This window comes from Amphiprion ocellaris, chromosome 11, assembly GCF_022539595.1.
Source record: "Amphiprion ocellaris isolate individual 3 ecotype Okinawa chromosome 11, ASM2253959v1, whole genome shotgun sequence".
Taxonomy (NCBI): Eukaryota; Metazoa; Chordata; class Actinopteri; family Pomacentridae; genus Amphiprion; species Amphiprion ocellaris.
The window spans coordinates 4334731-4356929 of record NC_072776.1 but is presented as its reverse complement, the minus strand read 5'-3'; the positions used below and the strand labels follow the sequence as shown (position 1 = coordinate 4356929).

General features: G+C 40.2%; 1 protein-coding gene across 1 annotated transcript in view; it reads right to left on the bottom strand.

Moving 5' to 3' along the window:
* znf385b (zinc finger protein 385B) overlaps window positions 1-22199 on the bottom strand; it is an 85822-nt gene that overhangs the window by 47667 nt on the left and 15956 nt on the right. The window contains 3 exon segments of the mRNA XM_055015227.1: window positions 9630-9743; window positions 10311-10454; window positions 11542-11672. Of these exon segments, the coding sequence (XP_054871202.1) occupies window positions 9630-9743; window positions 10311-10454; window positions 11542-11671 (388 nt within the window). The 5' untranslated portion in view covers window position 11672.

The following is a 22199-nucleotide window of genomic DNA, read 5'->3' as shown; positions in this document are numbered from 1 at the left end:
AGGGTTCCAAAAATGACTAAAAACAATAAAAGGACATCCAAAATGACTCATCAAAATAGTGTGTTCTCAAAATGTTAAAATTTGTCAAAAATGACCTGAAATATGTGCAAAATGACTAGAAAAAACTCAAATTTGTCCCGAACTTGCTCAAAAAATCCTCCCTAACTGTTCAAAATCTATCCAAAATGAGCTAATAGTCTAGGATGGCAGAGAAGGGTTTAAAAAATACTAATAAAATTGGGTCCAAAATGACTTTAAAATGTCTTCAAACTATTAAAATTCTCTTTAGGAATAAGTAGGAATTAGTCACAGCTACAGTTTTATAAACATTTGTGGTCCTAAGCGGTGGATTTGTAGTAAGATCACAATCATGTGATCGTCAGCAGGCAGCTGACGTAGTGTTCATTTGTTGCCATGGTTACAGTGGCGCCGTGCCGCTATCTGGCAATGATACAGAAATCTTTAACAAATCCGTGGATCCAGATTATAAGCTGCATCACTGCCAAAATCTAATCACTTGGTCCTTGTGTCATTTCTGACCTTCCCTGAAAATTTCATCTAAATCCATTAGTCCGTTTCAGAGTAATGTTGCTAACAGACAGATTCACAGAAGGACAAATGTACGCCGATCGTCACATAACTCCATTGCCTTCCTTGGCGGAGTAACTAAGATTAGTTGTGAGCATTATACACACTTGAATCAACATGTTAGCATGTTAGGTCAAAACACCACTGCAGCCTCTCAGAGCCCCTATTACAGCTGTAGATGGTACTCAATATACCAACTGTACCATCATATGTGAAGATTAGTATTAGTAGAAACTAGAAGAAAATCTGTCACATCTATATGTAGTAGGTGATATTTGTATAAGCCACAGAAATGCCTACATAGGTTTAAATAACACCTAAATGTTGGTTGTCCAAACTATGTAAAACATTTTACATGTAAATAATATATCTGGATGAAGGACATCACAATAAAAAACACCAAAACTAGCTCCAATTTCAGTTTTAACACAAAAGTTTGATCATGTAGCGTCATCATTTAGGCTATTGTCAAAATCAGTTTTCTTCAGCTGTCATCATGTTTTCTCTTTATCCAGTCAGTCAAAAGAGAGATTTCAGCCTTTATCTAGAATTGAGTAGAGTATAAACTCTGAATACAGCAAACAGATGGGTAAAAATACATGCAACGTACAGAAATAAGTCTGCAATAAAGCAGAAAACAGCAACAAAAAATGAGACATAGGTCCTGATGTGTAGCAATCCTCTCATTATAATCATCCTCTGATGAACAGCTGAAAGTGTCTCTTGGAAAATTTGACTTTCCACCATGGTACCACCATTTTTAGACTGAACTACAACCTACAAGCTCAGAGTGAGTCCAGGTGACGACCTCTGGGTCTTCTAATCCCAAAAACAACACACTCTCACACTCAACACACACCTGTGGCCGTGCAATGTGTGCAAAAACCCAGCCAGACACAGTAGAAAACACATTCAAGACCAAGCCGGCTGAATGTGGAGCAGAAACTGAAAAACAGAAGACGGATTTCCTACCTCGGCTGAGGAAACTACTCCACATCACGGACAGGGAGACAGCTGTCTCACCTCCTCCTCCGGCCTCTCCTCTCTGTCATCTGCTCCCCCGACAACAAAAAGCAACAAGGAGGAAACCCAAAAGCAAACAGTGGAGAGTCGCCGTCTGACTGTCTGTCTGTGTGAACGCTAAGAGGAGGCACGTGTGCGAGTGCCGAGGAGGAGGACGGACACAGCGAGCAGAGCCACAGTGTATGTGAATCAGTGAGGTGATGATATTCAGGGTGAACGGCGATGACAGCCCCTCTGTCTCAATGGAAATCCCTCTCTCTCGCTCTGTGTCCGTGATGCTCACTCGCTCTCAGCGGTTCACGGCATCGTGATTTTTAAAAAAAGAGAAGAGGAGGAGAGCAGAGGAAGAACAACATACAAAATTACTACAGACAAGATAAAAGAAAAAACACAGACAAATGCAGCAAATGAACAAATCGGGATGACAAACTCGATTAGAGGAAGAAAGAGTAGCTAAGTCAACCAACAAATTAATGAAAATCCCAAAAAATCTTATTACAAATAGACAAGATTAAAACTGCAAAAGATGAGTCATCTTTCTCTAACCCTACCAGTCTTTGTCCAGTTCCCTTTTCCATACTATTTCTTTCATAGACCTTAACTAGTCCTTCCAACCCTCCACTAGTTACATTAGTCATACTGGTTTTCTGATAAACCCTGTACTGCTCTCATCAATATTCTTAATAGTTCTTTTTAACTATTCCTCCATACCCCTTTACTAGTTGCACCAGTCCTACCAGTTTTTCATTATACCATGACATGGCCTACCAGTCCTCTACTGGTTCTTCATCCATTATCTACTAGACGTTGATGAGGTCTACCAGTCCTACTTCTCCACTAGACCTACGTATCTCCTACTATTTTATCTCCAACTTTTACACTAGGTCTTAGTTTTTCTACTAAACTTTGACTAGTCTAACCAATTCTTTACTATATCTTGACTAGTCCCACCATTACATTTCAATCCATACCAGTCCAAGCAGTTGTCTCTAGCAGTTCCCAATACTAAGCCTTCTACATGACCTTAACTAGTCCTACTCATGTGCTACATGTTCAACTAGTCATAACCAATTTTCTACTAGACCCTTTTCTTTCTATGATCTTTTCTTCTGGTTTTATAAAAGACCTGAATTTGTCATTAGTTCTTTGTAATTCTAGTTACCTCAATCCTACCAGGTTTCTAGTAAACAACCAACCCTACCATTTTTCTACTTAACCTAATATTCCCACCAGTTTCCTACTAGATCCTAATTAGCCCTTCCAATACCGGTGAGACCTGCAGTAATCTTGCTATTCGTCTACTGACCCTGCTGGTATACTCATACCAACCCTCCAGTATAATACTAGTCCTCCTGGTTTTCTACTTGACCCTAACTATCCTTTTAACTACCACATTCTAGTTCTGGTATCTATCAATTTCAGTGACAGACAGAGATTTCCACCAGTTATGTACTAGTCCTACTACATCTTTACTACTTCTGTTCTTCCTCTACATTTCTGTACCTCCCAGTCAGTTATCAACCCAGTCTTCTGCTACTTTGCACTAGTTGCAGTAGTCTTACCAGTCCTCTGCTAGATCTGCTGGTAAACTCAATCTTCTGCCAGACCTTGTTTAGTCCTATCAACCCTTTAGCATGCTTCTAGCCCACTCAGTTTACAACTCAACCAAAACTACCCTTATAACCACCATATCCTAGTTCTGATATCTACCGCACAATGACACATCACACCAGTCATTACTACTCCCACTAGCCTGGTTCTGCTAGTCCTTTACTCATCAGCTTTGCACTTCTAGTCAGTTAGCAAACCTCTATCAGCTGTACTTTAGTCCTCAGCTTTTGTTAACAGGCCTGCTAATGCTATAGACTCTGCTTGTAATGTAATTTACTAGTAATCTACATGCATCCCAAGTCTCACCAGTCCTCTGCTATCACTGGTGTTATACTTAGTCTTCTGGCAGACCTTCTCTAGTCCTACCAACTCTTTAGTATACTTCTAGCCCACCCCCAGTTTACAACTCAACCATAACTACCCTTATAATCACCATACTCTAATTCTTATATCTACCAATTTCCTGCCACACTGTGATAAATCCCGCCAGTAATCTCCTAGTCTTACTAGACCTTTACTGATTCTGTTCATCCTGTACTTGTCAACTTAGTCTTTCCAGTCAGCCATCAAACATCTACCAGTTACATTTTAGTCTTCTACTTTTGCTAGCAGTGCTGCTAGGTGCATCTACAAGTCCCACGAGTCTACTGCTACCCAGCACTTACTAGCTGTACCAGTCATCTACCTGAGCTCTACTCGTCATACCAGTCCAGTACTGGGTCTACTTATCCTCACAAGTCTCCTACTGTGAGTTATTGTTGGACCACATGGGCATGAATGCTGGTTTAATGTTGCAGGATGTGGGTCAGGTGGGCACAAGCATGACTGGTTCAAATCGGGTCGTATCCCGTCACCCGCCTCCACCCCTGAGCCTGTTGTCATCACCATACAGCACTGAGCGTGTGAAACCGTCAGCAGGGTCTATTCGTACACTGCTGAACGTATCAACACAATGTAACACACACACACACACACACACACACACACACACACACACTGCTGCAATATGTGCCTATTAATAACTGTCTATTTCCCAGCTCATTATGAATGGGGTACCAGCAGGGCTACATGCTGACCTTTATTAGCCCAGGAGAGCTAATTAGAGTGAGCTTATTCACACAGTTACATGGAAAGGAAAGAAAAGGTGAGTGGATTTGGACGTTTCCACTGTATGTAGGGAGAATCTAATCGGGAACTCTGAGGTCTTCATTAAAAGAAAAACAGCTTCAGGATCCTCCTGAAAACTTTGTGTTCCTCAACACTTATCTGCTGCAGCACAGCAAATTAGATGGTCAAAGCACAGCGGCGTTTTTGTTCTCAGCACAAGAGAGGATGGGAGGGGAAGAAAAAACATCCAGAGAAGTAGAGAGGAAAAGGGAGGCGAGGAGACAGGAGGAGAAAAGAAGCTGAAGAAGAACTGAGGCACGAGTGAAGAAAAGAGGAGAACAGAGCAGAGGATCTTTAATAATGTGAATTCATTAGTCTCATGTGATTTAATCTCTTCATTTGTACCGAGCATGTGGATCATGAGAATTCACTTCTTTCATTAGTGACTGAGGTTGCGTGTCTACAAGTGTGTTTGTGTGTGTGTGTTGTGTGTGTGTGTGTATACTGGTGTGTATGCTGCCTCCTAGTGGTCACTAACTGCCACTAAAGAGAAAACAAACGCATGCATTCAGGGAGAAAACACTCTGTACAGCACATCCCCCTTTTCCCAGAATTAAATATCTCTGAACTCCTTAATCTTGGACACAATAGCTTCATTTTGCAATTAATTTCAGTTCCATTTGGTTTTCTTTCATGCATTTAATAATTAAATTAGATGAAAATTAGTTTGTGAACGTTCTCACGCCCTGTATTTCAGAAACATATGAGGTACTTGTTCTACACTTAAGGTTCTTCTGTTCACTAATTCAATAAAGTTGTTACGCCACAAGCCACCTCAGTGCACATCATAAAGTCAAGACCATACAGCTTTAATTTACAGAGCGAAACTGCAGAAAGTTTCCTTAGAGCAAGCATTAATATGGATATTTTTCTAGATTTATATTTACCCTCCACATGGACATTTTTTACAGCATATCTCAGTATACACAAGAATGCTAAAACAACTACAAATGCTCTGAAGACTCATTTCATTGTTTCTGGTGGTTTTAAAACCATGAATGCTGCGGACCAAGTAAAACATAGAGGAAAATGTTGCTAAAAGTCTCTATAGGTGAGTCCTGCCACTCAGACACCTCCTGGTTTATTATTTCAGGATAACAAGACCAGACTCTTACAGTCTAAATGAGTGGGGACAGAACCATACCTACAGGTTCAATATAAAAACTGCATATTTAGAATATTCAGTTAAATCTTCTAACAGAAAAGGCTTGAAAAATTAGATCAAATAAGGTCCTCCAACCCACATATATTTATTTTCTACAGGAGACTCCACATGGATGCTTTCTGTTTGACTTCCTCGCAGTAATGAGTCCGTCTGTGTGAGATCTTCCTCCATCTTCTATTGCTATGTATTAATGTTTGATATTTTCACTCACATGTACAATTGGTCCTTTTCTTTATTTTGACAGTTGTCATCAAATTAGTTGTGTTTTCTCTAGTAATATTTTCACAGAAAGCCACATTTCTGAAGAAATAATTGCACATTTTACTGCATTTATCTGACAGCTGTAGGAAATATGCATTAAATATAATGATTTTACACACAAAACGCGATTTATTGTTAAAACAGAATGCTAGAATGTATTAGTTAGGATTAGGAAGATTCGCTCGACCTTCACCAGGTAGAATACGAAAAAGCACATCTATGTAGTAATACTAGTATAATACTGACAGTAGTCATACTTTAGACTTTTGCACTTGTTATGATGACACATTTTTGCTTTTGCATGCAAAAGAATTTTACATGAATAAGTAGTTTTACTTGAGTAAATGATCTGAGTACTTCTTCCACCAAGAGTGACGTATAATTTTACATTTTCAGTAGAGATTGTGTGCAGATTTTTTGGACTTTTCGTGTAAGAAAACAAAGAAAAAACTGACATAACTTGACTTCACAGCACCTGCTGTGTCCAGACAGTGATCACTAGAGCTCCAGCAGCACACAATAATCAATAATCAATATTCAGCTCCTGATTTTCTGAAGCTTTATGTGAAAACCATCGATTGAGGAGCTCACAAGTCGCATCGACCGTCTCCAAGCAGCACAACTGTTTGTATTTGCCGTGATGTCATCTGACCTGACTGCTGATAGGCTGCTCAGTCAGGTCACTGTCACACACGCCACCACACACACACGCACGCACGCACGCACGCACACACGCACACACACACACACACGCTCGGCCTGGCCTGCAGGAGAGCTGAGTTCAGGCCAAAGTGCTTTTCATGGTCGAGCGAGCATCACATAATGGACAGAGAGGAAGAGAGAGAGCGAGAAAGATATGATTTTTCAGGCTGGGTGTGTGTGTGTGTGTGTGTGTGTGTGTGTGTGTGTGTGTGTGTGTGTGTGTCTGTGTCGAGCAGAGAGAGATTTAATCTTTAATCAGTGTTATTGTAGCCTGCACACCGATATGGACACACAGTATGTAATTACAGCTGCTGCCCACACACATTCACAGGTGTGTGTGTCGGTGTGAGATTGTCTTTCTGTTTCCTCCGTGTCTCCTGACACAATTACACGATCATCCTAAGTACTGAAACTAACTGTGTGTGTGCGTGTGTGTGTGTTTGTGTGTGTGCTTCTCCCTTCTTTGAACATATTAATCGTATTTTCATTCGCATTAATCAAGCAAAGTTTCTCGTTCAGCCTGGAAGAAAACTGCACTAAAGCAGCAGATTTCAAATAGAACTTGTGTTTCTCAGCAAACTGGGCCGCAGTAACACAAGGAGACGGACATAAAGATGTCCTGACAGCATGTTTGTGTGGGTTCTAATACATTAATGGACTAACACCAAATATTAGGGGTGTGTCTGAGAAATGTCAAATGTTTCCGAGCAGCTCCGTGTCCCAGTTTATTGACCCGCTGCTGTCTGCTCCACTTTAACTCCTTTACATCTCGCAGCGCCTTCTCCCTCTGTTGACCGGCAGTTTGACTTTAAAGAAGTGGGTCTGAAATGCTGAAGATGCTCTGAAAGTGTTCCAGCTGAACGGGATCAGAGGACCAAATGGGGTCGAGCAATGTCAAGTGTTTCAGCCGCGGGTTCGCCGGCAGAGGGAGCTGGAAGTACTGCTGCTATCAGGCCATTAAAATGATGGAAATGCTTCAAGATTGTCCAATTAAACTGAACATTTAACATCACAGCTACAACAATAACACATAGAATAACGGGGAACAGATCAGTCTCACACCAGCAGCTGCTGATAAGAAGATAAACTGTCTGTTTCTTTTCTTGCTTGGATTCCAAAACCCACCAGTGGGTTTGAAAGACAGAATTTTTTTGTCATAAATCCACAAATTATCAGTTCAAGCTTCTGATTTTCAACTCTTAGATGGTCCTTCAACTAATACTGTCTTTTAGTCTAGAAACTTCACCAAATGTAAGCTTAAAATCAGGATATTTCATCAAAATCTATTTCATTCTGCACATCTCTGCTAAAAAATTGCAAAAAATAAACCATTTGTATCAGATTCTGTAAAAAAACAAAAATTCCACACTTCTCAGTGCAATGGTGAGGAGAGACTTTTTGGTTGAACTGCAGGGTGTGTATGCAATGAGTAGTAGGGAGACAAATATGGAAAATTAAAAAGCTATGTATGAATTAATTTTTTGTTAAATAAATGACAGAAATTCAACTTTTGTTTAATCTTTTTTCTTTTATGATGTATGGCATGATAAACTTCTTATACTACTACTACTACTAAGACAATATTGAGTTCTCTCTAATTCTAACCATGACTTTGCTTTTGTTTTCTTTGCTTCTGCAGGAGTTCTAGCACTGAGAAGTTTCTACAGCGGGTCCTCAACTTATGTTAGAATTCTGTTCCTACAGACAGATGTAAGTTGATTTTCACCTTAAGTTGGAACTCCGGTGAAAATGTGAACAAAGCCGTTCTGTGCATCACTATATCGATCAGTTCTTCATAAAGTCCTGAATACCAACGACTTTCATGCATGTATGTATAATCATTTTACAGGAAGATAACAGAATATTGTAACGGACTGATGTTGTTGATGTTGAGGTTTCAATGTTTATTGTTCAGTTCCAGATTTACCTAATGTCAGTGAACGTGCCATGTTTAGTTAGCTCACCTCTGATTGGCTGAGAGTCAGCAGTAGAGAGAGCTGGGAACGACGGCTAATTCTAAAATGACCAGAGAACCAGAAAAAGTCTCACTCATTCATCACAGAGGGTCGCTACAATATGTTGACCTGTTTTTTGACTGACGTTGGTCGGTGTTTCTTTCTTTCAGAAACTATATGAATATGGACACTTGCACGCTGGTCTGCTAAGAGTTTGTTGTCATTATTTCAGTATAAAATGAACAGATTAAAATAATTTATTTTGCTGCCAACTCAAGCATTTTTTATGCGTCCTCTTTAATTCATAATAACGTACAGCAAACATTTGCGTACACCAAATTTTGTGACAATCCATCCAGTAAATGTTGGGATATTTAAGTGAAAGGTCTGACCTGCTTGAACCATGAATATTACCAGATAATCCATCTAATAATTATATACTTATGAATGACTAAGCTGCTACAACAACTCCAACAGTAACAGTAAAATAACAGCAGAGAGAAGGAATAAGAGAGGAGCATAATTACTCAGAATCAGAATGTAGTGTAGTGTAAATCTGACTCAGTATTACGGAGCTACATTTTGCTGACATCACAACATGACTGACAGGTGTAGAGGCGGAGCTAACAATAGCCACGCAGGGGTTGAGTTAAAACTGCAGCAATGATCTGATTTAATGCAGAGTCAGTTTATCCTTTTAGACCTCAATCTGAGACCCAACACACACACACACACACACACACACACACACACACACACACACACACACACACACACACACACACACACACACACACACACACACACACACACACACACACACACACACACACACACACACACACACACACACACACACACACACACACACACACCTCTCCCAGAGGACAACAGCTGTTGATGATGGATGAGCCAAAGTCAATCTCATTCAGCAGACAGACAGTCAGACTTTACAAATTAATGTCCTGTTCAGCTTTTAGTGTCCTTCTGGTTTCCGTGAAAAACTGGCCTGTCTTGCAGAGGTTGGATTAGGAATTCTGAGTACAGACGAGTTATTTCCTTGCGTGCAGATGCTCTTAGCTGTGGTCTTTGTGGTGTGTTCAGGTGTTTGCAGAGTGGACCGTGAGTGGTGGAAGCATTAGTAACAGCCGTCCTACCTGCAGCGGTGCTGGACGGAGCGCTGAGGCCCGGACTGAGACCAGGAGTCGGAGGTAGTCCAGCAGGCTGAGAGGTGAGCCCTGTGGCTGGGGGAAGAGACCTGGTCTGAGCCCCTGATGGAACCAAAGACATCCAGACCCATCAGAACATACAAAGAGCTGACAACAATGAAGTTCTGCTGCTAGTGTGGTTGTAATGTAGCTATGACGACTACTGCTGCTATGACTACCACTACTGTTGCTATTGTTGCTATGACTACTGCTGCTGCTAGTGTGGCTGTTGCTACGGTTGCTGTGACTGTTACCATTACCATGACTACGACTGTTAATATTGTTGCTATGACAACTACTGCTGCTGCTACTACTGTTACTATGACTACTGCCATTACTACCACTGTTGCTATGACAACCACTGGTTCTACTAGTGTTGCTTTGACTGTGACTGCTGCTACTGCTGCTACCACCGATGATGGTTGCTATGGTTACTACTGCTGCTACTACAACTGCTTTTGCTAATGATACTATTATTTTGAATATATTCTATTATTATTCATCTATATTAATCTTTTTTTTAACTCAGTTTTGGGTCTCGGAGGTTCTGGTTACACCTATGTTACCTCCGTTATTTTATGTAAGCTGATTGCAATATCGACTCATGCAGCTACTACAGTCAGAATGTACCTGTCGTCTGTCGTCCTGTCTCTCCAGGCTGGAGCTGTCTCACTCTCCGGAGGTGAGACCTGCCGTTGTAGTGCAGCTGAGCCTGAGCAGCGGAGGTCAGCTGCAGGTTACACACCTCACATAGTGAGTAGGCCCCACCCTGACCTGGAAAAGAACAACAAGGATGAGTCTTACAGTCAGTCCCTCCAGGAATTCACCATGTTCCAATTGCAACAATTAACGCAAATTCAACCAATCTCCGTGAATTCTGCGTGACCTTGCAATTTCATCCAATCACCGCAACTTTTCCTCAATTTTGGCCCGCCTTCTGTGAGTTCCACCAATCATAGCAGTCCCCAGTACAAATGTAATGCACGCACGTCACCAAATTCACTTCCTTGTTTATGGTTTAAAGATGCAGACATGTCCCATTCTAATTTCTCTCATTTACCAACAAAAATTACTGCTAAAGACCCTGAAAAACAATTCTCTAATGTTCTCCACCAAAGCGGAGGTAAACCGTTTTACACCCATGAAATATTGTGGTGGAATACAATTGAAAACCATCGACTGACAAACACTTTTCTCTAGGAGAATGTCTGCAACGAGTGGACAACAGACCAGACAAATCACCATGATGGAAGCTGTTGCATCCAGATCTGTTGGAGCTCTGAAAGAATGAAGGGAAGTTAGATTCATTAATGGACATGACAAGCCGTGAGCGTGTGTGAACACGTGTGTGTGTGTGAACACGTGTGTGTGTGTGTGAACACGTGTGTGAATACCAGGATGTGAAATTAACTTTTTAAGCCACTGACAGATATGTCCAAATGTGATTCATTCAATAGTAAATGATCATTTAGTGCCTTAAATCTACCAACCACTTCATGTTAAACCAGCATCTGGCTGCTGCTAGTTTCCCACCGTGGTGTCCCAGCTGGTGGAAATGGGTTGGAGAAAGAATTAGTTTAGGAAGAAATATTGTCAATTAAAATGTTGAAACGTGTTCTAAAAGCTGAAAAAAATGCACCTCTTTAGCAATTGTCACTGTCTCCCACAATTTCATTGCAACAAATACACTTAAAACATCACAACTTACATGGCAATTTTTTATAAAAGCTGCCATGATTTCAGACATTTTAGGCCACAACAATCTGGAAAAAAGCCCGTGAAATCCTGGAGGGACTGGAAAGCTTGAAAAACTACAAGGATTGGTTTGCATTGAACAGATCCTATAACAGAGGTCAGTCACCTGGAGATGGAGTCTGCTGGACAGAGATGGTTGTAGGTGTCGGTGAGTCCATCAGCTCTTGACACATCCCTCTAAAGGCCAGGATCTGACCGCTCTCCAGGAGCTGAGCAGGGCCGAGGGGAGTCTTCATCCTTCAGGACAAAGAGAAACAGACATAAATGATAATCCATTAGTTTTGAGTTCTTTTTTCAGACATCAGGTACATAGATAGATGTTGATTACCTCAGCACTCAACTCAACATGAGAAGACATGATGAACGTTTTTGAGATATAAATGATAATCTGATGTTGGACACCCTTAATATTCATTTCAAGGTGAAATATTCCATCCATCCATCCATCCATCCATCCATCCATCCATCCATCCATCCATCCATCCATCCATCCATCCATCCATCCATCCTCTCCATCCATCAATTTTTGGACTGTGGGAAGAAGCTGGAGAACCTGGAGAAAACCCACACATGTACAGGGAGAACATGGAAACTCCATGCAGAAAGATCCCAGGAAGGCCGGGATACAAACCGGGGATCTAAGGTGAAATATTGGATATTTAAATTCTTACCGTAGCTTATTTCCCTCGTTGCAACGTCCACTTTTATTTCAGCTCCTCAGGCAGACCCAAACTGCCCCACGGAGGAGTAATAGTTTCCTAATTGATAACTACAGCGCTAACAACATTCCAACTAATAATCAGGAAACTCATTAGCTTGAAGATCTTGTTTCCTTTCCTCATTCAATAAATTTTGTAAATGAAATTCTGTGCAGCCCAAAGAACAAAATGCCTTGGAGGGAGGGATAATAAAGTAAAGTGAGATCGAGTTCATTTAATGCTTTAATGTTTACTGTCTGCTAATTCAGGGGAGCACATTTTTAGTAAAAGATTTTTCATTTCTGACTGTATTTCTGTAAAAACTTCCCGTTTAGGTCTGAGTTTCACTCCTGCAGCAGTCTGGTTGTTTTTGTGTTTTTAGAGTGTGCTGGAGCTGAAGGATGGCACGCTAACAAACACAGAGAGAAAAACACAAAGACGCCATCAGAGGGTTTTTGTGATTTACTTCCCAGCTAACCCCAGGAAGAAGTCACCAAACTTCTGCAGCCAAATATTTTCCAAACACACTCAGATGAATGTCACACAGAATGGAGCTACCTAAACCAGGGGTGTTCAACATGTGACCCGTGGGCCAAAAGTGGCCCTCCAGAGGGTCCAATCCGGCCCTCAAAGTGTAAAAAGACATTAACTGCAGATTGTAAATTAGTAAAACTATAAATTTTAAATAATTTCTAGACCATGACAAGTTGTTTTGATCATAAAGTAAAATACTAGATTGTTCATTGTTCTTTTGTCATTTTGTGTCTCGTAATATTTTCTCGTTTTTGTTGTTTTTTTGGTCCTTTTTTGTCTCATTTTTCATTTGTCTCATGTTTTTGTCATTTTGTTTCTTGTTTTTGTCATTTTGTGTTTCCTTTTTTTCTCACTTGTGTTTTATGTCCCACTTTTGTCCTTTTGCATTTTGCTTTATTCATTGTTTTGTGTGTTGCTTTTGTCATTTTGTTTCTCGCTTTTGTCACTTTTTGTCTCGTTTTTGTCACTTGTCCATTTTTTTGTTGCTTTGTAACTTTTTTTCTAGTTGTCTCATTTTTGTTTTGTTTCGGGTTTTTTTTGTCATTTTGTATCTCATTTTTCTAATATTTTGTCTTGTTTTTGTTGTTTTTTGTCTTTTTTTAAAGTAAAATACTAAATCATTCACTTCCAGATATGTACCTGTAACTGAATGTTTTGTGCCTTTGTACATAAACTGTGATCTGGAAATTGTAATGTAGAAATGATAAATTGAGGCTGAAAGTTGCTGAAACTGAATTTATTTTACTCAACAAATTTCAGTTTGCTCATAATGTTTTCTTTTGCTGGTCTGGCCCACTTCAGAACAAATTGTGCGGAATGTGGCCCCTGAACTGAAATGAGTTTGGCACCCCTGACCTAAACACACTAAATATACAAGATTTTCTCACAAAGATATGAGCAAAGAAATCCTGACAAACACAACGACAGAACAATAAAAGCGCTCCGATGTGACTGAAAGGCAAACACCAGTGATTCAACAGCATGAAGGTGACACCAAACGTCCACATGACCTCAGAGGAGACACTCAGTGACAGACAGAGAGGTGGACGGACGGACAGTAGCGATGCCTGGACGACACCAGACGCAGAGTGTGAAGCATCAAACGCTCACAGGGAGAGTGATGAAGTAATGAGTAAGAGGAGCAGGGATGACATATGTGTGTGTATATATGTGAATGTGTGTATTTGTGTGTGTAGGTCATCCCATGACTGCATCCATCTGTTGTCCTGTCAGCGCTGCCAAGTCACATGACCTCTGACAGGACACACACTCACTGGTTTTCTCCTTGTTCGGTACGACTGTACGTACAGTATTTAAAGTCACTCTGGGGATCTGGATCAGCTCATTAAGGCATTAATGGCACAAAACCAATTGTTGCCTGATGATATTTCACTTCATACGACGATAAAGCAGCTGCTGCTCGTAAGTCGAGTTCTGGAGAGGAAACCAAGGTCTCTACATCCCCACGATCAACACATTAAGCTGGGACTATATTGCAGGACCACCAGTGTACGTGGGTTGATTTTTAGATATTTTACTTTCTTAAATATAAATACTGTATTTTGATCCATTTTTTAAAAAAATATACGGCACTAACCGGGCTGCACAGGTGGTTAGTACCTTGCAGCTAGAAGATCCCCGGTTTGCGTCCCGGCCTTCCCAGGATCTTTCTGCATGTTAGCATGTTCTCCCTGTGCATATATGGGTTTTCTCCGGGTTCTCCAGCTTCCTCCCACAGTCCTAAAAAAACATGATTCTAAATTGTCCGTAGGTGTGAATGCGAGTGTGATTGTTGGTCTCTATGTGTAGCCCTGTGATAGACTGTTACTTGTCTAGGGGAACCTTCACCCTAAAGGCCTCTCCACACTGTGCAATTTTACCAGTCTTATAAGTTCCCAGCTTGCTACGCTGTACCACACCTATTGTTGTTGAACTACAAAGAAATGTTGCATAAAGTATTGAATTTTATCAGAGGAACCAGTGGAATGAAGACACAAAGTGACCAGTCTCTGTCGAACTTTAGGAGAAAGTTTAATTAAGTCCTTTTCAGACAATAAAATACATATCATTGCTGCTTCATTAGTCTATCATTCAGATATATGTCCCTTTTACATAAAAGCTTGCAGGTTTATTTATACATACTTACCACAATGATGGAGAAAGCTACAATACACTCAATATTTGCCCCACAACCGTAATTGGAAAGTACAAATCACCTCAAACCTCAAAAACTATTGTCATGTAGTTTCCTTACTGAACTATTGTATTTTATTTTATAAAAAATGGGGGGGTTTCAACATCCTTTAAGAAAAAAATGAAATAGGAATCAATGAATTGCATCTGCTACACTACAGTAAGCACTAAGAACACTGAAGGATCTGCATTTTGTGTTCTCTTACGGTGTTTATTTTTGCAGTAAATCCAAATCTACAGAGAAATGATATCTCTCTATTCATTTGGAAACAAAGCTGTGAGTCTGACACGCTGTACTCACTATCTGCAGATAGTAAAAACTAAAAAAAAACAAGAAGGGGAGTTAAACAACCAAGTCAATTTTACGTTTCTTTTGCCACTTCATGCCCCTGTAGCTTACTTACGTAGAGCCAGTTTAATGATAAACACCAGTTAAATATTAAAATTTAAATGGCCTAAATAGATCCTGCACATTATGGAGTAAATTACTGAGCTTCTGCTGAAGCTAGAAGAATTAGATGCAGTAAAAATGAGAAAAGTGCCTCATCCTGTGTGATTTTCTCAATGAGACTTTCTTATTTCTGGAGAAGTCTTGGTTTCACTTGGGCTCGCTACAGAATCAGGTGCAGAGGCTCATGGGTTCTGTATTATTCAGGGTCAGTCAACCAAAACAAAGAAAGAAACGGTGACTTTGTTGGGAATGAAGGTGAAACGGCCAATAGAACGGCTCAGTTAGACGGGAAACTCTCCTCAGGGTTGGTGTTAGTCGTCACCTTTATGTTCAGCAGACAGCTGGTTAATCTGCCACTGTGATGAATTAGCTACAAAACACACACACACACACACACACCCACACACACCCACACACACACACACACACAGAGCCAGCTGATGCTGACATCAGCTACAGCGAGGGGAAGGATTAAATATATCTGCTCTATTGAGCTGCAAATTACACACACACAGGTAAATACATACACACAGTCGTTAACACACGCACACACTCACTAACACACACACACACACACACACACACACACACACGTATGGTAAGACGCAGCCAAAGAAAGAGGAAGTCAGTGAACTGAGCGTTCAAGATCAAACTGAAATATGCGTATAACCTTTACGGATGTAACGTGTGTGTGAGTCTAATCCAGGCTGACCAGGCAGTCAGTAATCAGAGAGGCCAGCTGTGGGTTATAATCTCACTCTCACACACACACACACACACACACACACACACACACACACACACACGCACGCACGCACACACGCACGCACAGACACTGATGCACGCACACACACTAACAACAATGTACTTCCTGACTGAAGAGAAAAGGCAGAAATATTTCCAGTCAGAATCTGAGGAAAGAGTGGCGTCCATCATTTCACTCTTCAAAGAATCTCCTGACTGACTCTCAGCCTCGTCTCTGAGTCTTTAACGTCGCCATGACAACAGTCTATCACCTGTCACAGAGCGAATGACAAACCGTACAACTAAATCCAGAAGTGAAGGACTGTCATGGAGGCATTAGGGACGACCGGATACGGAACTCAAACATTTCACCTGCTGCTTCCACCATGGAGCCTACTGCACGTGAGCATTATGGGATGTACACACAGCAAGAGACCAGCAGTGGTGATGGGAAGTAGGCGGCCACAGAGTTCTAATTTAGTTCTAATCTAACTAATCTGAAATTGGATGGAAGCGGACTCCACGGACTAACATGAGACACCATCAAACTTGACACGGCATCCACAGCTTTGTTTCCTGACACATCAAAGCTCATCATTGTGGCTGCACTCCCAACTCACAACAAAAAGCTAAAAAAAAGCTGTGACCTACGGGTGAATTAGCACTGTCAGGCTAAACTGTGTCAGCTGGGAGACATTTAGGGTGGGAAATGTATCATAGGGTTACCTCGCCAACCAGAGCCTGGAATTTTGACTAGCAACCAACAGTCAGCTGCAAAGTAATGGACAAAAAGCGAAACTTTCTTATATGTGGATGGTGCTTTAGCGTTTCTCTTGACTTTACCCAGATTAAAATCAGACCAAGACGACTAACTTTTCTAGACTCTGATGGTACCGATATGCTGATATTGTTCAACTCTTAAATTCCGATTTTGATGTCAGCCGATATCGATATATGTGGGCTATTTAACTAATTTTAGGTAACATCACATATCTCCTTTGGTGGAATTAACACATCATGTGTTGTGATGCCCCATTGGATGCATTCTCAGATGCAACAAGGCTTTCAGATGTAAACATTATCTGTGCAAAATAAGAAAAGTACTTCAACTTAAGTTATGGAAAAAAATGCCTTGTTTATGCCATATATATATATATATATATATATACATATATATATATATATATATATATATATATACGTGTATATATATATATATATACGTGTATATATATATATATATATATGTATGTATATGTATATATACATATATATATCGAGTATTTTGCTAAAGAAAAATACCAAATACAGGGATGCTGCATGATGCACTACCATTAACACTATCTCACTGCTGATGGGGAAAAACCTCTTAAAGTGCAGAAGGTATGGCAAATATCGTGTGTGTTACTGTTCAGCGGTGTATGAACTCTTTTATGAGCCATTATTCTGGTCTGAAGAGTCTTTTTCAACCCGCCGATGCCCTTCGACCCATGTGACAACACGGGAAACCACTAAACACAGACATACAAGCTTTTCCACATCAGATATCTTCTAATCTCAGCTCCTCTCGCTCGCACACCGCCTTTATGTCGGCGAGTGGACAAACGAGGGGGCTCATCCGATTGGTCGGCAGCTCTGAATCCTGCCAGTGTTACAGATAAAGAGACGGGGGGCACTAATGTATGTCGCTGTTCCCTGAAAGAGACTGTATGACACACACATAGACACACACAGACGAGCACACGCACACACAGAGTAACCTGAGGGGACAACGGGACAAAGGAACTAATGGAGATGTGAAAAGACAGAGAGAGAGGTCTGAGAGTGGCTGTCTCTCACCCCGAGGCCTCTAGCTGGTAATAACAGTGGCCAAAGACACACAAAGACACACAAACACACACAAACCAGAGCAGTGGCCAGCAGCAGCAGCAGAGATGTTGAAACAAACTACTAGATAGAGTTTGATGTTTGTTCCTGCAGGAATCTGAGAATCCAAGATCAGAAGAAACTGGTTGAAAAATGCGTTTTTTAAATATATAAATCAACTCTTCTATGGTTTAATTTGATATTTAAATACACAACTTGACTGTTACACTTTTATTACATTACGTACACAGATTGTTGCATATTTCTGCAGTAAAATAGATCTGATTTTACGTTTTAAGGTGCGTCGAATTTGGCATCTGCTGTAAGCTGCATCTTATTTGCATACACAGCTGCCTCTTAAATCATTTATTAGTCCGACTGTGCAGTTTCTGAGGCAGTACACAACATATTTCTGCAGGAATGCAAAAGATGCAATCAGGAAAAGTTGCAACTCTTTATCAGAGCCAGTTATTGGTCAAATAAAACCAAACCTCAACAACAACAAACTGTGCTAATTGTTTCCTTTTCTTCACTTTCCTCGCTGACTTCCAACAGACTGAACAAGGTCGAACCTCTCCTTTATATCACATATAACCTCCAAACCTAAACTGGAGCAGCTCTGACCTGAAGCCACAAGCTAAACACCAGATTTATGGAGCTTGTTGGGAGGACGGACTACCTGACAGGCTGAATTCAAGGCAAGAAACTTTTCATAGAGCCGTTAACGGACTCACAGTTTCCCTTCAAACCAAAGCAACTGGAACATTGTCCATTAAAGGTTCTGGGGAACACAGAAGACGATATTTCTGCTTCTGCTGCAGTGACGTTATCCTTCTCCCAGACCTTCTTTAACCCTCGTGTCGTCCTGCGGGTCAAAAGTGACCCGTTTTAAAGTTTGAAAATGTGGGGAAAAAAAAATAATTTTCACATTGAAACTTCTGATGTCCACATTTTCAACATTTTGGGGAAATCTTTGAACATTTTTTGGTGGAAAAAAAAAAGAAATGTTAAAAATGTTTCTTAAGAACATTCACAAAAAAAAAATGTTGATTCTTATGTGAATGTTCTTAAGAGAATATTAGAAGTTTTACTGATATATATGTAATCATTTTAGACATTTTTAGGATTTTTTGGAAGATTTTAACAAATTTTTTGAAAATATTTACAAAAATTTTCTCGGCAAAAAAAAATTGGGCGATTTTTAAAAAAATAAACTTTTAAGGAATTATTGGAATTTTCTTCCTGAAGGTTTTGCAAATTTTCAGAAATTTGGGGAATTTTTTTTCTGAATTTTTGGATTTTTTTCAGACAAGGAAACACTATTTTTTGGTGCCTGTAAATGAGGACAACAGGAGGGTTAAAACCCCACCAGCTTCACAGCGGCTCTAGCAGCCCCTCTGATCAGATCACATTCAGGCTCCATGAATCTAACGGCTGCAGGAGGCCGAAACCTGAAGACGCTCTGCGGACACATAAGGTGATCTCCGTTCAGTTAATTATGTTTCCTCCTCTCTCCTCTAAAACAGCGACACAGGAAGGAATCCAGGTTCACCGTCATCAAGGACGTCAACGCTGTCTGAGAACGACGGGTTCAAAGCAGCTGCAGCGAATTTTAGATTCATCACTTTAAATCACGGTGCCTCGAAATGTGTAAATACTGTATACTGACCTTTATTCCGTTTAATATTTCTATAGATTTCAAAATTAGAGGTGTTTTCTTATAGTATTGTGCAGCAAGTTGTTCAGAGTGTATACTAACCTTTAGTGTTACTAACCTGCCTGTCTGGTCTGTTTGTTATTTCTGTTGTTGTATGTAAGCTGCTGAATACTTCAATTTCCCTTGAGATTAATAAAGCATCTATCAATCCATCTATCCATCTATCCACCCATCCATCCATCTATCCATCCATCTATCCATCCATCCATCCATCTATCCATCCATCTATCCATCCATCCATCCATCCATCCATAGTCTGTCTGTCTGTTTTAATTCGGACTATTTCTTGCTGTTTTTATAGATTCTTTACAAGTGTGAACTTTTTCATTAGTAAACTAATTTACTCCTCTATTGGTTATTTCTCAGTCTCCTTTTATGACAACTCAACAGATCTGCAATCAGTCATCAAACAAAAGCTGCCCTTTATGATTTAGAACTGTTAATCATTTCCACACATCATGTTGCTCAATCCTGACAGTTTTCTCAGTAAAAATAACAGAAAAAGAGATGTAAACAAGGGCAGCGTAGAGTCTTGTTAGCTAAAAGGAAAGCTTTGAGTCAGACAGGTGGAACGACGGGTTTGCAGACAGTTCTGTGTGTCTGTTTTGTGGTTGTCACAGAAACACTGTGTTGCAACAACACAACCGGTGATGTCAGTGTGGTTGGTGAACACACACAGTTGTGTTTCCACCACTTCACAGGACATTACACCGGCTGACATTCATTTCCTGGAAACTTACATCCCAAACCTTTCCCTAACCTTGAACCAAGTCTTCACCCTGAAATGTAATGATTTACATTCTGAGGACACGGTTTTAATCCTCATAAAGAGGCAGCAGCCCACAGTGGGACGGCGTAAACAGATTTATGTCTCCACAGCACGGCTAATAAAACACAACTACACACACAGAGTCAGATGAAAGGTGGCCTGTAGTCGACACTTTTCTGTCCAGGTGACACTTAAAGGAAAACAATAAGCTGCTCCCTCACTCTTTATCTCAGTAAGTTTCAATTTATAACCCATCATTTTTAATGCGATTCATTCCAGACGCTATTCAGATAGGAAATGTCTGCAAAGTATGATGAATCTTAATAACACTATAAACACTGTAAAGGCCGACTCAAGTCATGGAATTTGTGGATTTGCAAATATTTCTGTACATACTACAATATCAGACACTCTAGAAAACATGACTTCAACATTAAATGTGCCTTAAAAACAATAATTTTGGTAGAAAAATAGTTTTCTTATTGCACTACCATTCAAAAGTTTGGGGTCACTTAGAAATGTCATTATCATTGAAAGAAAATGAATGAAGATAACATTAAATGAATGATAAATCTAGTGTAGTCATTGTTAATGTGGTAAATGACTATTGTAGCTGGAAACAGCTGATTTTTAATGGAATATCTCCATAGAGGTACAGAGGAACATTTCCAGCAACCATCACTCCTGTGTTCTAATGCAGCATCTAATGGTGTTGAAAGGCTCATTGATGATTAGAAAACCCTTGTGCAAATATGTTAGCACATGAATAAAAGTGGGAGTTTTCATGGAAAACATGAAATTGTCTGAATGACCCCAAACTTTTGAAGGACAGTGTATGTTTGACCGAAGAAGGCAAAAACTGTGTGTAGCAGCTGAACAAAGGCATGACCAAAGATGTGGAGTATAGCAGTAGTACGGTAGAAAAATCATCAAAAAAAGTGTGTCTAGCTTATTTTTTTGGCACACATGTGGTCAGCGTGTGTGGTCTCAAGTTTTCTGGACGTCTGTCGAAGGATTCTCATGGATGATGAGATGTACGTCAGACCGACTCTAGCAGACACTAGGATATGGAAACTGTATGTAAGCCCTAATTCTGGAGACAACCAAATAATATCTGGTGATATTTTTATCCCGGTTTTCAGTTTGTCTTTCAGCCTTTTAAGCCACTGCTATCCTATTCAGCTTAACTGAACTCTAAATTATATATAAGATGAATATATTTTCTGCCAGATTATGTTTTTTTTGTGCCTTTACCATTGATTTTCTTGCTTCACGGATGCTCCTTTTCTACCAGCCGATCTGATTGGGTGGTGCTCGTCCCCATGGTAACACAGGAAATGGAGGGGAAGCTTTGAACATGTTGTGTGAGGTTCTTATTTTAACCCAAACTGTGATAGTTTTGGTGCCTAAACCCAACCAAATAAAAACTAAACCGAAGTCTAAAAATTAAGCTTCCACTGGGTAAAACTCCTGAATCCTGCCTCCAATGATTGTTTTGTGTGTCTTTGTGCTCATTCTGTTTCTTTTTTGGTCATTTTAAGACTGCTTTGAGGGCATTTTAAGTCTTTTTGTGGGCATTTTGCACCCCTTTGTGGCCGTTTTCAGTCTGTTTGTGGTAATTTTAGGTGCTTTATTTTCATTTTGTGTGTCTCTGAGGTCATTTTGCAACTTTTTGTAGTTATTTTGAGTGTCTCTCATCATTTTGTATCTTTACATGATAATTATGTGTATCATTGAGTCATTTTGTGTCTTTTTGAGCTTTTTTGGGTCATTTTGTGTTTCGTTGTCAGTT